Source organism: Myotis nattereri (genome assembly GCF_964212035.1).
Source record: "Myotis nattereri genome assembly, chromosome: 7".
Classification (NCBI taxonomy): domain Eukaryota; kingdom Metazoa; phylum Chordata; class Mammalia; order Chiroptera; family Vespertilionidae; genus Myotis; species Myotis nattereri.
This window is the reverse complement of record NC_138082.1, coordinates 20,586,612-20,608,608: the sequence shown is the minus strand read 5'-3', so window position 1 is coordinate 20,608,608 and position 21,997 is coordinate 20,586,612. Positions and strand designations below refer to the sequence as shown.

At 53.0% G+C, this 21,997-nt stretch overlaps 1 protein-coding gene across 2 annotated transcripts; it reads left to right on the top strand.

Annotated features, from left to right (window-relative positions):
- Positions 1 to 423: 423 nt before the first annotated feature.
- IGFBP5 (insulin like growth factor binding protein 5) lies at positions 424 to 20,495 on the top strand (the record flags this gene model as incomplete). Of its 2 annotated transcripts, XM_081096055.1 has the most annotated exons (5): positions 424 to 1,564; positions 13,563 to 13,795; positions 14,453 to 14,572; positions 15,873 to 15,995; positions 19,764 to 20,495. In XM_081096055.1, the coding sequence occupies exons 1-5, from the start codon at positions 1,231 to 1,233 to the stop codon at positions 19,803 to 19,805; spliced, it is 852 nt and encodes a 283-aa protein (XP_080952181.1). In that variant the 5' UTR covers positions 424 to 1,230. The 2 variants fall into 2 exon arrangements, with proteins under 2 accessions (XP_080952181.1, XP_080952182.1); XM_081096056.1 differs by lacking the exon at positions 19,764 to 20,495 and having other exon boundaries at positions 15,873 to 16,004.
- Between the last annotated feature and the right edge of the window lie 1,502 nt (positions 20,496 to 21,997).

Genomic DNA, 21,997 nt, shown 5'->3' with positions numbered 1-21,997 from the left:
TTACCAAAGCTTGGGAAGAATTTCTTGGGCACTGTATATATCCAGTTAGCTAATAATAAAAAAAAAAATTACTTCTCCTCCGGCCTGGGTCTGGGCTAGTTAAGGGGCGGGAGGGGAGGGGAAACTGAGTTACTCCTCATTGTGTCCACCTTGCACAGAAGAACTCTCATCCCCACAACTCCTCGCCCCCCACCCCCCCGCCCGAGAGACACACACACACACACACACACACACACACACACACACACCTCCTCCTCCCTCACACAGCCCCTGCCTGGTCCCCGGTGCCCCTTTCTTACATTCCGGGGGGAGGAGGGTGCTGTTCGTGCAGCGAAGGGGAGCCCCTGTGTGTCTCGAAGGCCTCTCCCCACCCCCACTCCGTGTGAGTTCGCACTGCAAAGCTCTTTGGCATCCTTGCCTGGGTTGGGTGTTGGGGAGCTCAAATTGCAGCTACAAACTGGCTGGCAGCCAGGGCCGTGTGTTTAAAAGCGCCTGCTCCACCGGAGTCGGTAGTCTCTTTGGAAACTTCTGCGGGGGTAAAAGAGCTAGGAAAAGCTGCAAAGCGGTTTGGGGTTTTTCCTCTTTTTTTGCTCCTTCTAATTTCCCTCTCCTCCGTTTGCACCCTTCTCCGGGATTCGCGCCGAACCTGCGAATTTCGAAGGGGTGGTTGCAGAGTGGGAGAAAAGAGGGGTTAGGGTTGGGGTTTTTTTTTCTTTCTTTCTTTCTTTCTTGATTTCAATATTTTCCCCTGCCCTTGCAGCTGCAGCCGCCACCTTCTACCTGTTCCGGGGCAGCCGCGCGCCGCTAGCAGCTGCGGTGTACTTTAGATTTTAAACAACATTTTTTAAGACAAACCTATTTTTCTCCACCCCACCCCTCTCCTCCACAGCCTCCGAGCTCTTTATTCCGGTGGTTGCTTTGGGGCGAACAATTTTTGGCTTTTCCCCCTGCAGTTCTGACCAGGTCGGGCTTGGGGGCTGTTCGTCCGGTGCGTGCACCTGGCGCTGCTCTTTTGCCCTCAACCTGTTGCAAGTCTTGAATCCCTGTGATCGGGACTTGCTTGCAGGCACCCCAGCCCTCTCACTCTCCCCACATTTTGCAGTTGTCTGGGGGAGGGCGCCTGCTCTACCTGCCAGAATTTTTTTTTCAATTTCCTCGGCGCCCTCCTAGCCCCTTTCTCCCCGCACTCTCGCTCTCCTGCCCCGCCCCAAGGCAAAGGGAGACTTGAAGATGGTGCTCACCGCAGTCCTAGTGCTGTTGGCCGCTTTTGCGGGGCCGGCCCAGGGCCTGGGCTCCTTCGTGCACTGCGAGCCCTGCGATGAGAAAGCCCTCTCCATGTGTCCCCCCAGCCCCCTGGGCTGCGAGCTGGTCAAGGAGCCGGGCTGCGGCTGCTGCATGACTTGCGCCCTGGCCGAGGGGCAGTCGTGCGGCGTCTACACTGAGCGCTGCGCCCAGGGGCTGCGCTGCCTCCCCCGGCAGGACGAGGAGAAGCCCCTGCACGCCCTGCTGCACGGCCGCGGGGTTTGCCTGAACGAAAAGACCTACCGCGAGCAAGTCAAGATCGGTGAGCGCGCTCAGTGTGCCAGCCAGTGACACGGCGCACGAGCGGGGACAGGGGACGGGCCGGCCACGCGCGCTTTGCCCAGAAAGTGGCTTAGAGCCGGGGCGCAGCCCAGGAGGAGGGCGGGGGTTGGGGAGGGGGGGTCTTTGCACCTAGGAATTGGAGTCCTGACTGATCCAGCTATCCCAGGCTGCTGTCCATCCCAGCCTCAGGCGGTCTTCGCTCTTGCTCCACACCCTGCCCCCACCCTACTCCACTCCACCCCACCCCCTCGCCTGAATACTGACTCTGAGGTCCAAATACTGTCTCAGGGTCCAAATCCCCAGGTACTCAGTCTCCAGTCTGAACGGGTACATTATCAACTCCCTCCTCCACCACCTGCTAGCCACTCAACACGTTCTGGTTTGTTGGTGTGTCTTTTCTGAACTTGGAAAAAAAAAAAAATCTCTTCGTTAAAATATTGCCTTAACTGAGGACCTGGAAAGAGAGGCGTTCTGTGCTCATTCTATCTTTATCCTTCTCTCAGCCCCTGCCCCCCTACCAGTCCTTTCTGACGTGTCTTTCCTTCTACCCCGACGCACACGCACACGCACGAGTGCGCGCGCGCGCACACACACACACACACACACACACACACGCTCGCACGCACCGTTTGTGGTTAATGCCTTTGGGGTGAGGACTGTGATGCCTCTCCCAGGTGCACACCCATTACTTTTGACTCGACATGATTGATTGCGGTTGCTGGTAAATAGATTAAAATGCAAAATACCTTTTTTTCCTCCCAGGAAAGGTAAGATTACTTTAGGCACGGCGGAGGCGGGGAGGTCAGTGGGTTAGCGTCAGGGGGGCGGGGGGCGGGTGGTCTGGGGGGCGGGAGGAGTAAGAAGCAACGGGGTGGTGTTGCTGTGCTGGATGTTCGTCCCGGAATCTAATTACTTTTCCCCGCCCCAATTCAGATTTACCTAGGACGAAAGGTGGAGCCAGGAGGCAAGAGGGGATGTCAAATTTAGAACTCACAACTCCCCTGTCAGTACTAATCCCCTCCGCCCCATCTCTCAAACTTGATCACAAGTGGGTGTGGTGTAAATATAGGAGGGGCCCTGAAATCATTGAATGCCAAATGAGGGGGCGGAGACTGGAACGGCCACGCCCCGTTGGCTCCCCTCCGCCTCCAAGTAGCCCCGCCCCCGGACTGCCCTGCCCCCAAGTTCTTAGCGCTCGGAGTCTAGGATTTAAAAGGTTGACTAAGCTACTTGTTTAATGAGAACAGTTCTGCTCCCTTTAGATCCGAGTTTCTTTATGGAAAGAGCTACCTGATCTTAAGGGTTTTTTTAATATTTTAATGAACTGTACACAAAAATCTGCATTCTGAGACGTCACACTGGTTATTGATTCTCTCCCAAAGGGGTTAAGATTTGGCTAAATAACGCTTATTCTACGTCGTTACTTCCTGGGACAGTGCCCTTCTCCCCTCCTATCCCCTTCCGCTATGAGCACCCCAACATGAGTTTTCTTAAACTGCAAATACAGACACTAGCATATCGGAAAGAAGTGCGCCGGTGCTTGGGGAGAGGCAGGAGAGTTTTCCTAGGTTCAGCCTACATCTTCCAAAACCCTGCAGGCTTTGCGTTACAGGCAGTCGCCCCTCCAGCGTGGCAAGAGGTAGTCTCACTCCGTACAGCTGCCTGCGAAAAAGAGACGGAAGGCAACGTGCAGACCCCGGAGGCCCCACAGGCCAACTTGTGGGGTTATTTTTATTAAGAACCACTTTTAAAAGGCGGTCCCGCCTGCCTTCATCGTGGGGGTTATAGATTTGAAAAATGCTTGGGTTGGAGGAGAGACGGGTAAGAGATGAATCTATTTCCTGGCTTGGAAGGGAGCGCTCCGGTTAACAACCTGGTTAACATCGAAAGTATGCCAGGTATCATTCAGCCACATGCTGGCCCCACTTTTATTTGTCCAACAGTGTGGCTGTAGCGGTGTGGGAGGTGTAGACGCGCAATTGCTGAGAGAGCAAATAGGAGCATCCAACTTTCCAGTTCAACCCACTACACACACGCGCGCGCACAGAGGGGAGGAGGAGGAGGCCAGCTTTAGTCCCAAGCAAGATGCCCTTTAGATTTCTCTGCATCCCCTTCCCCAACTCCTACCTTCAAGGTACCTCTGGGCCAATGCTAGCTGCCTCTCCGCCCTCTCCCCACCCTCCACCCCACCACCCGCCCCAGCGTATCTCACGACTCCACCTCGCCCTAGTCAGGTGCCTAATGGACTGTAGTTGCTGAGGGGTGGGGGACGGAGCGGGGGGAGCTGCACTCTACCCAGACGGATGGAATGGGAGTGGGTAGCTTTTCGGCTCGTAAACAGTTGGATGGATCCCCCAAAAGTTGGAGATGACACAGAGGCACTTCTTAAGGAGTGGAAAATGAACAGAGAGATGGAGGAAAGTGTCCATTCCTTTGAGCAGAATTCCTGTTCCCCAACACACACTACCACACCACCACCCCTACACCAGCAGTGCGAACGTGGGTGCGCCCCTCCCTTCCGCGGTTTCCATATAAATATAAATAAAGGTATCAATCACACGTACATGCACACACACCAAAAACGTATGCATATAGAGAGATAGATCTATGTCTTTTTTCAATCCCTCCAAAAGAACGCATCTTTGCATTAGTAATGGGGAGCTGAGGAGAGCGAGCTGGCAGGCGGCCAGAGCTTCTGGGAGGAGGAGCGGAGGGCGGGAGGCGGGCGGGCTGAGAAGCAGTGTTTGCTCCGCGCGTTGCTGTGCAACGCGAGAGGGAGTGGGCCCCGCGAGCCCCGGGCTGGGAGCGCGCGGGGCCCTGCATTTTATTTCGCCCAATGGAGGGGCAAAGATACATATAGAAACACAGGGCAGAGTGTCTGAGGCGGGAGACGAGTTATTTATTGGGTGGGCCAAGCTCAGTAATATCGGTGAGCTGGATCGATGGAGTCGAGGAAGGGCCGGGCTTGGCTTGGGCATTGTTTGCAGGACTTGTGGCTTTGTGGGCGGGAGGGCTGCACGCATCTTTGCCCTGGTCTGGGAGAGCTCTGCTGTGCCAGGGAGACATTAAATTGGGGGTGCGGGAAGAAGTTGATTCTGGGTTTCAGTACCGTCATTGAGAAATGAGAGCGAAAGAAAGAAAATAGGCTCCTGAAGAAGAAAAAAACACCTCAATAAAAATGAATTAAGCCTTTGCTTCTTTTAGGGGTTTGGCCTCCATCACCCTAGCTTCCACTCCAAACCTGGCCCAAATGCCACGCGGAAGGCCAGTTCCAGAGTTAGGTTTCGTGGCCAAATTTGTGTCTGGGTTGAACAAGATCATGAAAAACTGATGCAGGCAGATTCCTTTCCCACCCACACCCCCTCCCTTTGAAACAAGTCTGTGAGAGGCTGACTGCACCCCGCGCCGAGGAAAACGGGGTTGGGAACACAAGAGATGCTGCTTTTCACTTGACTTTTCTTACTTTCCCCTGCCCCACCCCCACCCCTCTCTGCGGGCTGGAGGAGCCAGCACACTTGGCCACATTTTCTTTCCATTTCAATTTTCCCTTCCACATCCCTCCCTCCAACTCCTCCCTCCCTTTCTCCATCCCCCAACGGCCAAGGGATCCGCTAAGGCAGTGGTTCTCAACCTTGGCTGCACATTAGAATCACCTGGGAACCTTTTTAAAATCCTGATTTCTGGGCCTCATCCTCCGGAAATTCTGTTTCTTGGTTACTAATGTTGTGGCCACACCCCATAACAAAGAAACAGAATTTCCGGAGGATGAGGCCCAGAAATCAGGATTTTAAAAAGGTTCCCAGGTGATTCTAATGTGCAGCCAAGGTTGAGAACCACTGCCCTAAGGGCCTGAGTTTTAAGTCAGAGCAGCTGTGAGTCAGTCCCAGGGCTTGGGCTGCATTTGAGCCGGCAGGTGGGCTTGCAGCTGTAGGGGGAGAAGGGGCTGATCCCAGGAGCCAGAGGTCACCGTGAGGGTTACAGCGAAGGGCATGGGAGCAAGAATCCCAACAGAAGCCCTGGTCCCTTTGATAGGGGAGGGAGGAGCTATGGAGAAGAAAAGGTGATTCTTGTCTAAAGATTTTACTTTTTACCTGAGCAATGCCTTTGAAACTTTGAGTTATTTCATGTGTGAAAAATAAAACTTTAAAGAAGGATCACCATACGCCAAGCCCACTGCATCCAGAAGCCGGAAGAACACCATAAAGCGTCCAGGCACCAAGGAGGAACCAGCCAGGAGAAGGAATGGCTGTGGTAAGAGACAAGGAGGCAACTTGAAGGGGGTTTGTTTGATTTTTGTTTCGCAGTTTTACTACAGTTGCTCCAAAAGTTGCAAACCCCCAGAGATCAGCCTTAAATTGCCAGCTGTATATGTTTTCTAAGACAACGATTAATTCGATACTTGTGAAAATAAATAAGTAAATAAACAAGGAAGCCAGTTCTAAGCATCTACTCCACTTTGCCCTATATCCAGAGAATCCCCCACATTTTTTCTTCAAGTTCCATTTTTTCCATGATTTCTGTTACAATGTCTCTTTTTTTAAAATATAAATCCAAAGGGGTGAGTGGAAATCTCTATACAGGACAAAGTGCCCTTTCCTGCCTAACCACTTGGCTTAGCAAGGTCCTAGCGTCTCTCCAGGAATTGTCTGGGTATTAGCCAAAGAATGCTAACGCTCAAGGAACCCACACAATCCTTGACGTCAAGGCCCTCATTTTACAGATGGGGACGCTGAGGCCCAGTGTACGGAGTCACTTGCCCACAACTCGGTGCAGGGTTAGTGGTAGAATGAGGACTAGAATTCAGCTCTTCCCTAGTGATTTGGGGGGTCCCATTTTGCTATTCCTGGCTTTCTTCGCTGCGCACTCTGGCCTGGGCCCAGCCTAACCTGCAATGAGGCCTTTGGCAAATATCACCTGATGACATCATCCCATAGTGAGGGTTGTGAAGATGAAATAAGAGCTCAGACTTGAGGGTGCCCCATCTGACCTCTGCTGGCGCTCAGAGGTGTTTAATGTGGGCTCCTGGTATTCCGAACCTGGATTGTCCCACCACACCTGTAATGTCTCTCTGACCCCAGCGAAGATGGCCCTCATTCCAGACCCTTTAGGACAGCACTTTCAATTGAAATATAAAACAAGCCACATCTGTCACATTTTCTAATAGATACAGGTGGCCACCAGCAAGCCCCTCCCGCACCTGAGGGGGAACTGCTCTCTCCACACTCTCCTCCCCGCAAAGAGAGAAGAAAAGAGTCTGAGCTTTGATTAATGGACAGGAAATGATTCCCTTGTTTGACTCATACCAAAGCCTGTCTCCTCAGGGGGACCAGGGAGAGTTCAAACTACCTGCTCCCTGCCGCCCCCTTCTGGTCAAGTAGGTCATGCAGGGAATGTGGCTGCCTAATTGTACTGTTCTGAGTGGGCTGTGCTGAGTCATGAGTGGGAGTGTTGCCAGGTCAGAGAAATGAGCCGGAGCTTCCTCCCCCTCCTCATCACCCATTCTTCCATTGAGAGGCTGCTCCCGACCTAGCCCTTCCACTCCTTCCGGTGTGGGGTGTGTAGGGAAAAGATAGACGTTTCTACTGAGCATGCTCCACCTTCCCGCTCCTAGAGAAACCTGCCTGGAGACACTCATCTTGGGAGTTGTGCATTAGTAATTGGTTAGAGGTGCATTTCTTATGTGTCAATTTATTACCAATTGTCTCCCAGGGATCAAAAAATGTGTACCACAGTCCTGAATCCTGGCTTGGCCCCGGGGGGATGAGGGGGGGGGGGTGTGAAGAGGATCCTTTCTTTACCTCTGGTCCCTGGATGTGAGTGCAACCCCACCTTTCGATCTGGGGAAGTGTCACCAACTTGACAGCTGCCACCTCTACCCTGTGGAGAGTGGCTGGCCACCTTTCCTCTCTCCATCTGCAGGGAAAGTCCAGTGCCTTAGTGCAGCGTGAAGGAATGGGATTAGACAGAGGCAGGAACTCCCAGGGTGAGTTCTCTGTGTGGGGGCTGGTTCCCAGAAGCACTTGTGCAAAGTCCCTCTCACCTGGGGTTGGCCATCGATTCCCCAGAGACAAGGATAGAGCCATCACTTTCTGGATACAGAGCTGTCTGCATCCAGGGAGCCAAGGAGATACCAGTCAGCCAGGTGCCAAGCAACCACGTTTTTAGTTGATGATTGGAACTGGGGAGGTGAGAGGCAACAGAGACCTGTGCTGGGAGGTAATTAGCACATACCAGCTCACTTATTCCCCATAAGAGCCCTGTGGAGAAGGGGCTGTTGACATACTTCCCATAACTCAGATGAGAAAACCAAGGCAAAGAGAGGAGAGAGAGAGACTAAGAGTGGTCAAAGTAAACCTGCACTGAGGCTTTTGAACTATCAGCAGCAGCCTTGCCTTCCTCCCCAGGAGGGTAGCTGGGTGTTAAGGATGGGTAGCCCGGCTATGTTTATCCGCTTTGCTATATGATGTCCTTATTTCTCCGCGCAGGAGAGAGATGTGACACACCCGCGCTGGTCAACTTTGCTGTTGGTTCAGGTGCCTGCCCACGTTGGGTCTCTGGCCTGAAATGGGGTGGGGGCTGGAAAGGAGCTCAGCAGGGCAAGCCTTTTGCCCCCACTGTCCAGTCATGACTCGGAACCTGCTCCCACAGCTGCCATTCACCCCAAGTCAGCAGGACTCCCCTCTGCGTCCGCTTGCAGCTCCTCCCATCTGGCCTGAGGATGGCGGCTGTTTGGGTTTGCTTTCCTCTTGGAAAGTCAGTGCTTTTTTCCTTCTCAGCTCATAATTCTCGTTAAAAGGAGCCCAGAACATACACGTCTGTGACTGACCACAGAGGAAAAGAAAACAGTGTCTTTCCAGAGGGACTGGACAAGGCAGACATTGGTTAGAGGTGGAATGGGCAGGAGGGGGGTGGGGGATGCTGCAGCTCCCCTGGAAGGCTCCCAGCCGCTCCCTTGCACCCCGCCCCTTTCTCTCTATGCAGAGGCACCCACATGCAGTGTAATTGAGTCATTTGGCATCTGCAGCTGGGAAACAGACTTCCGGAGACTGAGGCATGCCTTATGGTTTTTTAAACAGTGAGCAGCAGGCCCATCATTTTCCTATGGCCTCGGGTCATAGCAAAGAGCAGGAGGCTGCCATTGGCTAGGAAACAGAGCAGGTTGCGGAGGGGAGGGGATATGAAGCATCTAGCCATACCCAGCCATAGATCTGTGCCCTCTGGCCAGCTGTCCAGTAGAATTTTCTGCAGTGATAGGTGTGGCTATTGAGTACTTGAAATGTGGCTAGGGCAACTACAGAGCTGACTTTATACTTTGATTTCCTCTTTATTCATTTAAATAGCCACATGTGGCTAGTGGCTGCTGTATTGGACAGTGAAGCCTGAGACCAGAGAGAAGCCCAGCCAATCCAGGGGACCCCTCCACCTGTCCCTGTCCTGTGAGGCTCATTGCTCTGCCCCCTCACTCCCTCTGTGGCAGTTATTGTGCTTAAAGACAGTGGGCCCAGTGAGATGGCCTCTCAGGGCATCCACTGAGCTCTGAGGTATCCCCGCTTACAAACAGAAAGGCCTCTAGGCCCATTTCACTCTTTCTCTTGCATAGATCGATGCATCTCTCCATTTAAAGATTATTTATGGAGTACCATTCACCAGCAAGACAAAGATAAATGACGAGCCTCTGCCCTGAAATTATTGTTTAAACTCCACAGAGGGAACCAGGATGAGAGCCAGTGGAAACCCGGCTCCCTTTTCATCCCTCGTAGAGAGATTCTGGGCGAACCCATCTTGTCTTCTGGCTGGAAAAAGACTTTCCTCTCTCCAGGTCCAGGTGGCCTGGCAAGGCCCTACATTCCTCCTGAGCTGTGAATTCCAAGTACGCCTCAGTTTCTTCCGTTTCCGAAACAAAGTCACAAGGTCTGGGCCACCCAGTTTTCTCTGAAGTTAGATTGTGAGGTTAAGATAGAATGGGAACTACCATCACGGAGGGCCTGAGAGCCCCAGGGTGGGGGGTCAGATTGCAGGGAGCAGCAGGTCCCCGGCTGGACCCATCCATCTCTGTAGCCAGGGAGCGGGGTGGTATGAAAACGTTTCTTAAGAACACAGGCCTGTCAATGTTGCTAAAGCATCCTGTCCCTACCTGATAACAGCGGCAGCAAGAGGGCACATTGGAGACGGTGGTGGAGCCTGGATGGGGAGTATGCTTTGGGCACCTGTGCTGTGAGTAGATCTGCCCACCCTAGGGTGCCGCTGGGTGCATAGTGGCCAGGCCTGCACCCAGACGCCTCTGTGTTTGCTGGGACATGAGAATGGTGTTCCTCAGACAGGTGTTCATGTGAGCACAGGGAGGGCCCATGTACCCGTCTGTGCCTCCGTGAATGGTACTGCACCCGTGTGGATGGGTAGCAATGGCCAGCATTACATGGCAGGGCCTGGGCTATCAGAGAGCTGGTTGGTTGGCAGGACTGGGGGTAGAGCAGAATCACAACCCACCCCAAAGGTAAATATCAGGACAATACGATAGCTCTCACTCGCTCTGTCATTGGCAAAATCATGGAACTAAAAGAGAAGGAAACAATACTGAGCATTCCACATCTCCCATCCTCTGCAGAATCCTTTTGAAATGACATCTAGAGATGGGAAGGGAGGTGCCAGATATGTCTCACTGATCACTTTTCAATTGCAGATGAAAGAAACAGCTGAGGGTTATGCACAGATAGAGCCTTGCCCACCTCCCCCTCCAGTTCCCACACCTGCCTTCTCCACCCTCCCGCCGTGAGTCCTCTCCAGTCCTCGCTTGTCCAACTCCCTGACACTTTAAATACGTGCTGAAGACACACACAGAGGAGGAGAGGGTTTGGTGGTTGTCAGAGAAACAGGCACACAAATTCCAGATTTTAAACATCACTTACAGTCCCTAGCAATAAGCACCCAGGCATGCTGTGTGGTCTTCAGTCTCCGTCGCCACCTACTGGCCATGTGGAGGTATTGACATGTTTGTCCAGCAGGTTCCAGAACCCACTGCCCTCTTCTGTTCCTTGCTGTTCAGGCACAGGGCCACCTCACCAGGAAGTCCTCTTCTATCTCACCTAAATCCCTTCCACAACCTCAGTCCGCTTTCTCTTGATGAAATAGCTCAGGAGCTGCCAGTCTACTTGTGCCTTCCTGCTTTATCTCAGACTTCAAGCCTTCCCAAATCGAAAGCCTATTTATGACTCAAAGCAGCTGAGTGAGGCCTGCTGGCTCTGGCATTCCAGCTCTGGGTCTGCGTTCCAGCCCTTTCATCTCCCTGCTGTTGCCCTGGCTCCGCTCCAACTTTCCACTGTCTCTCTGGAGCCTACCGGTGACCACAAGACCCTGATGAGTATCTTTGATACTCGACTCTCCCGGTGCCTAAGTAATAGGTCCCATGGGGTTAAGTGGCACCCAAAACCAGGAGGCACATCAAAGCTCTAAGCCTGCCTTTCAGAGCAGCAAAAGAGTCAGCATCGTGGGGAGGGTGCTCCCAGGAGGCCCGCCCTGGTGAGGCCAGTGGAAGGAAGGAGAGAGGGTTTGCAAAAGTGTTTTGAGCTCCTTAAAGTGGATACAGTTTGTTTGCCAGTGTCATCACTGCTTAGCCCAAAGCAACTTGAACACGTTCAGAGAAACTAGATGGCCTATGGGGAGGATCCCAGGCGCTGGTCCAAACCCCTGGTGGTGAGCAGCTTCCTGGGGCCTCTCCCATTAGAGAGGTGACCCCTGAGCTTGGCTTCGCAGGTATCCCACACGCATCCCTGAAACAATTTGCCGGTCCTCCAGGCCAGGTCAGAGCAGCCCCTGAAGGAAACACTCCTCTCTCTCCCATGGTCAGCACCCAGCCCCCTCTCCCTCCTCCCCTCACTTCATCTAGTTACAATCTTAATTGGAGGAGGGGTGTGGCCATGCACCCCAGAATGCCCCAGCCTTTCAATGGCAACATCTCTTGCCCTCTCCCCTACCCCAGTGGTCAAATGCGTTTTGAGGATTAGAATGCTTAGTTTTGCCCAGAGAGGTTGAAGGAAGTGTCTCCAGTAAGACTGGCTCAGTGACCCGTCCATGCCATAGTAGGCTTTTCCTCTCCCTCCCCCACCCCCCACCTTTCCCTAAGACCTGAGCCTCAGGCATGGGCCTTAATTACTAGATAAGAGAGCCCTAGCCTTTCTATTTGTACAGAGTCCTCCAAATCACCAGTGCTCCTCTCTGTATCCCACCCCCTTTCTAGCTCTCCCACAGCCAAGAAAAGTAGGTCTACCCCAGAGCATCACTCTATCAGCTAATTCCTGGAAGGCTGCATTCCACCCACCCGGCGCATCATGTGTTGATGAATCATCACAGCAGGTTTGGCTACAGTAGACTTCTAGCACTAAGTCAAGACGAGGTGGGAAGTCGGACTGAAAGGCCAAAAGTAGGGGTCAGGGATCCTGGTGCTGAATTTGGTTCAGGGAGAGTCTGCCCCTGTGTTTGTTGTTTGCTTTCTGCTCGTCCTCTTCCTCTCCTGGGATAAGTAGCCCAAATCAACTAACCGCCCAGAACCCTGACAACCTGCGGAGGCTTCTTGCAGGCGGGGAACTTCCCTGCAGGGCCTTTAGGACAGGATACCTGTCCAATTAAATGTGACAAATCCGAGCCAACAGGTGCTTCCTGCCACCTGCCATCCTGACCAAGTTTGGCCCGGCCTCCAAATGCCTTTCTTAACACACACCTGTAACTTCCCCTGGGCAGAGAGTCCTGCCCTGGGGACACACGCAGTGCCTTCCGGCCCACCTTCTCTCCCCCAACTCCTCCCCTCATCCCACCATCCCACCGGCTCGGATTCCTCTCCTGTTTCCCATCGCAGTGCCTTGCCCTTAAGTTGAGTCCTTTAGGGTCTCCTCAAAGCCCTTTGTTCTTTTTCTGAATTTGAAAAGAGGGCAATGGAGATTAGGGCCCCCCTGCACTGGGCCTCTTGACTACATCCTGCCCCCCTCCCCCCACCATCTGCATAGGCTGGTGGGGTTAAGGAACTGAGATGAGAAACAGGGACCCAGAGGAGGGTGCCTGTAAGATAAGAATTAAATGGAAATCTGTGGGCCGAGAAAAGGCTGGTGGGGGGGCGGGGGGATTAACAGGTCAACAAACAAATGAACAAAGTCCTACTTCTTTAAAGGTCATAAGTCAGCTAAGTATAGACTGTCACCAAGTCACCCCTATATATAACTGCACCAGCCCAGCCAGCTGTCGGCCTCTCTTGGCCTGGAGCTGTGTTATGTTCCAGCCCATCCAGGGCCCAGAGCACCTAGCCAGCTCTGAGCCAGTGCAGGGAGGGAGGCCTCAGGGTTCTGCGTCCCCTGGACCCGCCGGCACTGTTCCCCTCCAAGCCCCACATCTCTGGCTTCCCAGGTCCCCTTCTCCTGCTAGTCCAGGCCCCCAGGAGTCCCCTGCCCGCCCCCCACCCCCCACCCCCCGTTCCCCAAATCCAAGCAGCTCTGAAAGCATAAAGACCCCACAGGCGGTTACATGTGGCCTTTCCTGTCCACGCCCTGGTTGCTCCCTATTTCCTCCGACAGCCAAGATCTCCAGGTTGTGCTCTTACATCAAAGCCACACCTCCAGCCACCACACCATCTCCTTAGCCCCATAAACAAGCCCCTAACCAGGCCTGAGCCCTCCCAAAGGCCACTTCCCTCCTCTTCCTCTTTCCTGCCCCCAGAATGTCCTCTCCCTCCTGTCAAACTTCCCTCGCTAATCAGCTTGACTTTTTCAACACACCCCCAACTCAATGAAGTCTTCCTAGATTCGCGCTATGGGACTCCAGCCCTGCCGGCAACTGCCCTCCATGTACCTGAGTGCTGACTCTTACGCCCTGGTTCTCATTTAGGCTCCAGGAGGGCAGAGACCCCCTCTCTTCACAGGAGCTTCAGAGTCTTGGGCTCTGCACGTCTGTGTCTCGGCCCCAGAAGCTGACCCTCCGCTTCCTTCTCCCTGCAGATCGAGAATCCCAGGAGCACGAGGACCCAACCACCGCTGAGGTGGCCGAGGAGACCTACGCCCCCAAGACCTTCCGGCCCCCCAAACACTCCCGCATCTCCGAGCTGAAGGCCGAGGCCGTGAAGAAGGACCGCAGAAAGAAGCTGACCCAGGCCAAGTTTGTGGGGGGAGCTGAGAACACTGCTCAGACCCGGGCCAACGCTGCCCCTGAGATGAGACAGGAATCCGAGCAGGTGAGTCTCAAGGATCCCCACGATTGCGTCGGCATCCGCACCCCGCGGCCTCTGCCACCGCCCTGCCTTGCGTCTAAATGAGCATTCGTGGCAGGAGGAGATGCTAGACCTAGTGCAGGACCTGCCATTTACAATAGAGAGCTTTTCGAGCTTACATTCACCAGGACCCAGGGTTTGTCTGAGTGAGCAGGCGTAGAGGCAGTACACAGAGGCAGTATGCAGGGAAAGTGCCAGCCAGCCACCGTGAGCACAGAGCAAGTGCCAGGAGTGTGATCGGCTGGAGGCTGTGTCCTCACCTAGGCAGATGCGGCCATTCCCCTAGAGCATCCACAGAGGAACACCTCCAGACATCACCACTCAGAGGCAGGGAAGAGCCGAGGGTGGGGAGCAGCGAACAGATGGGACAGTGTGCCTCTGTGCCCAGTCAAATGCAGGCTTTGCACACTTTATACACCCGGTGCATAACAGGTGGGAGGGAGGAAAGGTCTTGGGTAGCAGCTAATTGGAACAAAAGGCGGTGGCTTTTCCCACAGAATCTTTGTGAGCCCCCGCCCCCCACCCACCCCTTCCCACCCCCGCCCAGGCCACGTGTTCTGCACATGTAGGTGGTTTCCGCCTGGTCCTGCCATGCCTCTCATCCCTCCTGTCCACACACAGGGCCCCTGCCGCAGACACATGGAGGCTTCCCTGCAGGAGCTCAAAGCCAGCCCTCGGATGGTGCCCCGTGCCGTGTACCTGCCCAACTGTGACCGCAAGGGATTCTACAAGAGAAAGCAGGTATGCCCCGTCCCATGCCCCCAAGTTCAAAGGACTCCTGAACAGACACTCACCAGGAAACCTCTACCTCCAAATGCTTAAAATGTATGTGTTTTTCAAACCTCAAATATCCATAACACAATTGTGATTTTTCCCATTCCTCCCTGTGCTACAATCTACTTAAGTTTTAATGACTCGCCCTATTTACATGAATTTTATTAGGAAGGGAGAGAGAGAGAGAGAAACAATGATACATTGTTCCACTTACTTATGCATCCATTGGTTGATTCTATGTGCCCTGACCGAGGATCAACCCTGGGACGATGCACTAACCAACGGAGCTTCCCAGCCAGGGCTACATGAATTTTAAAAGAAAATTTGACATCAATGTGGCTCATCATATGTTGTATGTTATTTTCTGCTACACACACATAAATATATGCTTATATATGACTTTAAAGCATATTTTCACCATGTACCACCTGAAATCTCTGCGTGTCCCCTTCACAGCCAGGCTGCCCTTTGAGCTGCCCCACTGTTGGCTAACCAGTGTGCTTAGCATATTAAATTGGGTCTGCATTCCCTTAAGGCAACAGTGCTCAGCCTTCCTTGGGCATCAGCATCACTGGGCAGGTTTGATAAAACATTAATGAATAACCCCCCCCCCCCACCCCCCACCCGCCCAGTGTCTGATCGGTGGGTCTGGAAAGACTCTGAGAACTTTATTTTTCTAACAAGTTCCCTCCCGTGCGACCCTGATGCTCTAAGCATACCCTCATCTAAGTGAGGGGTCAGGGCCAGGCAGCCTTGGGTCCGTTCCTGGCTGTCCCACTCACTAACTGTGTCCTCTTACTCCAGTTATTTTTTAAGTCTCTGCCTCCGGTTCCTCATGTAAATGGAGAATAGTTGTGCTTATTATTTTCACACGATTATGAGAAATAACGGATTCATCTCTGTAAAGCACTTAGAACAGTACCTACCATGTAGTAAGTGTTAAATAGCAGTGCCGGTACATGGTAAAAACCTGCAGAAGTGATACCTCCTATTAACATTATCACTATTATTATCATCACCATCATCAGTATCAGATCATCAGTCCATGTAGCTCTCTGGAGGATCCTAAAAGGGTCACATAAAACAGAGGTTATAGGTCAGACTGCCTAAACTATCATTTCCCCAGACCCTCCCCGGGGAGGGGTACAGCCCCCTCAACTCTGGGGGTGAAAGTCTATATTGGGGCGGGAAGACGAAGGGCCAGGAGAGGGTGCAGCCTCCTGCGGGCACAGCCATCCTCACTGCCTGTCCCTGTCCGCACCCCCAGTGCAAGCCTTCCCGTGGCCGCAAACGTGGCATCTGCTGGTGCGTGGACAAGTACGGGATGAAGCTGCCAAGCATGGAGTATGTCGAGGGGGACTTCCAGTGCCACACCTTCGACAGCAGCAACGTTGAGTGATGCGTCCCCTCCTCCTCCTCCTCCCCTCTCCCCACCCCACTCCACCCCCAGCCCCAACTCCAGCCAGTGCCTCCCTCCACCCCAGGACGCCACTCATTTCATCTCATTTAAGGGGAAAACATACATATATCTATCTAATTGAGGAAACTGAGGACCTCAGAATCTCTAGCAAGGTCTCAACTTTGAAAACGGCAACAATGGAGATGAAAAAAGTTAAGGAGATCCCCCCCTTTCAAATGGTTTTCTTTTTGAGGCAAGTTGAATGAATAGGGAAGGGAAGAGAGGAAGAACGAGAGGAAGAGAAGGGAAGAAGGCATATGTGTACAAGAGAGGGCAAGTTGAACAGAGTTAGGAAAGGAAGGGAGAATGTGGGCAGGAAGGAAAGATCCCAGGTCTCACCGCTGGTCCCACCTTTCGTGTGCAACCCTGGCCCAGGCTGGGGAGACGTTTGGGCGCTAGAGTTTTGGCCCAAGAAGTAGTATTTGATGACACACTTGGAGCTTTCCCAGTTTGGTTGGTCACAGAGGGAGCAAGGCAAAGACAAGGTGTCAGCGCCTCTCCCGGGTCGAACTCCTCCTGCAGCCAGCAATGTGGGCGGCTCGAACCCTCCTTCCTCTGCTGGCCCCACTAGATGTTCTCTCCCCCCAAATTTATAAAAGCTAAAAGGCATTCCACTCCCCTCAAAACAAAACAAATTAACAGCCGAGTGATATTAGATAGATAGATTTTTCCTAAGCAGATACATAAGTATTACATATGTGTGCACATTTCCCTGTGCAAACTTTTGGAAATTAATACACACTCAACAGTGGGAAGACTTGTTCCTCCCAGTTGACCAGAACTCCGAGCTGAAGCATGTGGTTTCAGCCCCTCAATGAATTTGATTCACAACTGGTACAGTCTCTGTGGGGGAGGATAGGCTGAAAAAAAAGTGGCCTTGTATTTATCTACAAGGCTCCATGTAGTCACATATAGGCATATAAATCTACTTTCTTTCTTTTTTTTTTTTCCTTCCTTCCTTTCTTTCAAAAATTTGCATTATTAACTTTTCAACGTAGTTTCCATGGGGGCATTGAGGAGCTTCCTCATTCTGGGAAAACCAAGACAACTCATATTCTTCTAACACAACCCATAACACCAGTCTTGCCTGCCTCCCATGAGCAGCAAACTCAACCTTTTGTGGGACAGTGTTGGATTTTTTTCATGATTTCCCACGTGCACACGTCTTCACACGTACCACCCAGCCAGGTGGATGAGAGCACTCTGTGTGCACCCACCACGCTCCTCAGACCCTCCAGAAGCAACCACCTCCAACCGCACACTGAGCGAGCCCAACAGGCCCAAGTTTGACCTACTGGTCCCACCGGGCCTTTCCATTCCATCTAGGCAGAGCCTGCATTTTGAAAAGCCTCTCTCACTCTTCACGCTGGCAGAGCAGGAGAGAGATGGAAATGAGAGATGGCAAAGAGGGAGGTAGAGGTGAACACGTTTCAATACAGGGAAGCTTGTAAAGTGGTGGTTCAGGCCAGATAGATGGAGTGAAGGGAAAGGGGCTGATGGCCCCATTCTAGCTTTGAAACAAAGCAACAGAAAAGGCGACAAAGCCAGAGAAACTTCCCTGGCACCCCACCCGATAAGCCCTCTGGGATTCAAGAGGAAGATGGGGTACAGGTTACAAATGAGAAATGAGCTAACTCTCAGCCTTAGAGCCAGGGAGGGTGGGTAACCGTAGGGTTCTCGATGTAGCAGCTAGACCACAGCAAGGAGCAGTAGAGACTGGCCATGTTTTGAAGGGACAAGACTTTGTGTTCAGATGCCCATCTTCACCCAGCAGTGAGGCACTGAGGCCAGAGAGTTTTCATTCACTCTGGCCAGTTCGGCTTCCCTCCCTGGGGTGAGGGTGGAAGAAAAAGGCCTAGGACAGCCAGGGAATGGATGCTTGGGGTGCTGTCGCTTGGCAGACACATTCTGAACCAAGGACACTCCCATTCTCCACTGACTTCCCCAATAAGTGGGTGGTCTGGGGGCTGTCCCCTGAGGCTGGAGCTAGCCTGCCAGGAAAGGGGGCTTGGACAATGGCAAGGACACCCTTTCTCACTGTGAGCACAGCCCTCTCCACTCTTTCCCGATGGCATGACACCGTGGAGACACTCCAACATCGAACGTAGGGCAATGAAGAGGGACAGCAAAGAAGCCAATCTAGTCCAGCTGGCGGAAAACTTGCAGCTGTGCCACGTGGGGGATGTCTCCTGCTCCCCCGGACAGGACAGTTGGCTGGAGCTGGGAGAGATGGTCGATCTTCATAGGACAAAGGGCCTGACGGGAATGGCAGCCGCAAGGACTTACTTGACCTGCTGTGTCAGCGTTCCCCATCTCCCTGTGCCACTGTCCCCAAACCCCCAATTCACATTTCTATGCCGTAGGCCAGTATCCTGAACTTTCCCCACCTCCCTCTTCTTTCTGCCCATCCTTCCTTTGGATCTTGAGCAGTCATCTAACTGGGTTCTGCCAAGTGGATACTGGGGTGCCATTCCCCCTAAGAAAAGACTGAGCCAGGAACTGCATGCCCTACTCCCACCCCTCCCTAGGCCTGGACCTGGTTCCTGAGAGGGGCTCTCCCCTTGCACCGCCCCCCACCACTGTTTACTGGACTTTGAATGGGCTCCTGACATCAGCTCTTTGCTGTCAGCCCAAGGTGAGGACCATGTCCTGGCTCAACTCCACCAGTCTCTTCAGGTCTCCAACATTCATGACAACTACACACCTGTGAGTCCCCAGTGTTTGCAGGGAGTGATCCTGGTCAGCTGGTCAATCCCTAGAGGACCCTGGACCTTCTTGATGGATGGAACTTAGCCTCTCCCAGGGGAGGTCACAGGAGAAAGTCACTGGGGACGATAGAGCCATCCCCCGGCATGTGGGAGGGGAGGCAGGTGTGGAGCGCTGCCCACCGCAGGCTTCTCCTTGATCCCAGGCTGCCTACTGGCCTCTGCTCTCCTGGCAGCCTGAAGCGCCAGCTTCTCAATGGCCTCAAGTCTAAGTGTTGACCTTCCTCAACAGGAGGTCTCACCCCAGCTTCCTTTTGACTCGGGCCTCACTCCAGCAGTGCAGACCATACCTGATGTCCCAGTGATGGAGGGAGGCCTAGCCAGGACTAATCCTCCTTCCCCCAGAGCCCTCCCCACCCTGGCAAGGCAGGGCATCTGGGGAGGAAGTTTCTCAGACAGCCAGGCCTGGACAGGCCCGGAGACTTCAACCCTCACCCGGGGAGGAAGGGAGGCCCGGAGGCTGGGAGGTCCCACCTCTTCTCCCCTCGCCCATGTCCCCATAACCACTTTGGTGGTCTCCACTGGGCCCCTGCAGGGTCAGCCTCCTCTGGGGTCTGGGAGAGGTGGGCCATGTACACCACGCGCTCCCTTCTCCCACCACCTAACTCTCTAGCAGCCACCCAGCTGCCATGGCAACCGCCAGGCCCCCTCACGAAGAGGCAATGATCTCCCTGTCCATGGGCTCAGCCCCCAGAGGGCTCCAGCTCAGCATGGGGGTTCAGAGAGGAGTGGGCCGAGGAGAGGCAGGACCTTCTGCTCTCAGAGAGGACTTTTGTGGCTTCCAAGAGAAAGGAGGCTACGTTTTAAGAAGTGGTGGGACTTAGGGAAGAGGGTTTGACCTGCCAGCAACCTGGGCGTTGTACTGTCTTTATTTTTGAAACCACTAAAGTGCAAGACGTATTTTGCACTTTCCTCCACTTTGTTTTTCTCTTAGGTTTTTGTGTCTTTTTTGGAACATACTTCCTTGGTTTCCTAGTGGAGTACATGGCTTAGCCATCTCCACAGACCCTGGCCTCCTCTCTTCAGCTCCTCCTGAATGGGAAGGGGAGGTGGGAGGATGAGTTCCCTCCACTCCTCTGGTCCCCGGACACCAGCCTGAGTCCCGCCTGCCGCCACCAGCGCCGTCACACAGTAGCCCACACGGATAGACAGTTGTCAGACAAGATCCTTCAGCTTCCGAGTTGCCTACCGGTTTGTGTTTTTGGTTTTTGGTTTTGTTTTTTTTTAGACAGCAGTAACCACAGCACATATTACTGTAGTTCTCGATAGTTTTACATACATACATAGATACATACATACATACATACCATAGCTCTATTTTCTCCTATTTTTTGTCTTCAACTTTTTTTTAAGAAAACAAATGCTCATAATCTTTACTGGTGAAAAGGATGAATAAACAAACCAACAAACAAAACCACTTCGTGGTGAAAAAAAAAAAATGCAGGAAAAATAATTCGCCTGAATGTGGAAGAACTCGCCTCCTGTTTAGCATTTTGTACCTAAGGAAATAAAAATGAGAAAAAAAACAACAACAGAGGATCTCACGTTTTCTTAAAAAGGTGAAGATTGCTGTATACTATTTATTCATCTTATAATTTATGTTACTCCTGATCGTTGTCGTTTGTCGTGACGAAGCATTTATTTAATAAAGTGATGCATTCAGTTAGCCTGCGTCAGCTTCCTCAGGGTCCCAGGACTCTCCTCGGGCCACATCCAGAGGGAAGGACAAATGACCAGGCAGAGGCAGGACCCAGGGGACCCCAGGCCCATCTAGAACTTGGGGGCCCCCTTCTCCATCCCTTCAAATCTGTCTCAATGAGTTCATGCATACCAAAATCAATGCATGTTCAGCTACTGCTATTACTATGATATTCTTATTATTTAATCTCAGCCCCTGCTATTACATAAAGTGACCTTAATCTATCCTTAAGCAAATGATGAGTCTCTTCTCTTTGGAGAGGATTTTAAGGAAGGCATTTCTAGAATGTTCCTCAGTCACTTACTCCTGGGAACCTCTGGCCAAGGCAAATCCCACCTCCCGCTCCTACCCAGCCCACTGCTGTTTCTGCCCAGTGGAGAGAGAAGCTATGAAATGGCTGGTGACTGATTTCAGCCTCTCAGGGGTTTAAAGAGCATCGTTTCCACCTGTCCTGCTGCCGCAGGCACCCTGCTGCGGTCCCCCTAGACCCCTCTCCTCTCGGCTCTTCTCCCAGCCCCAGGTGCCCTCTTCCTTTGTGGAGCCCATAGCAGCACACTTCTGTGGGTGTCCCTGACCGCCCCCTACAGGGGCCTCTCCACTCCACCTGAACCCTGTGCTCTGCCCCTTGTGAATCACATGTCAAGTGAACTAACTGGGAGTGCCCCTGCCCGACCAGGCGGTTTGCTGGTCATTGGGCCCACACCTTCCCAAGCGCCACTGTGTCCCTGAGACCTCTCCACCCACACACAGCTTTGCAAACGTGCGGTCTTCGGCCAAGGCCCAGCAGTGAAGGCAAAGGTGAGAGTGTGAAAGCTGGGCTGGGAGGCAGAGAGGGGCTGGTGCCTGGCCCACTTTCCTTTGCATGGGTGTTGACCCATGGGGAGACAGGAAGAGTAGGGTGCAGGAAGGCCATGCTGGACTGGGTCACCCCACAGGACTTGCCCTGGGACTGTCTACTGGCCTCTTCACCAGCAGCTGCTCACCCTGCTGTCACCCACATTCTGCCTGAAGGAGGCGTGGGCAGGACTCTTCTTCAATTGCTGTGTCCGCCCCCCCCCCCCTCCTTACACCCTCATCTAGGAAATCCTAGAGTTCTGGCTCCCAGCTGCCACCCCTTCTCCCACCCCACCCTGGACAACCCACAAAGCACCTTGGTGATCGCACATCCACCTGGGGTCCTATGATCCAGGAAGATTGGGCTGGAGTCTCGTGTCTATAATAGGACTTTTCTAGAAACATGGTTCTATTTCACTCCTCACCTCTACCAGGTCTCCCCTCCATCCACTGAAGCCACACTCTGAGCTGAGCCTCGACACCTAAAGCGTTCCACATGGAAAATCTGACAAGCCCACCCTCCCATTCCAATCACACTCTGCTATTACGGTGAGAGGAATGGGATGGGGGGCAAGGAGACAGTGTTAGCATTTTACTTAAGGGACAATGGAATCTCTGGTCTGTGGTTTTGTTTG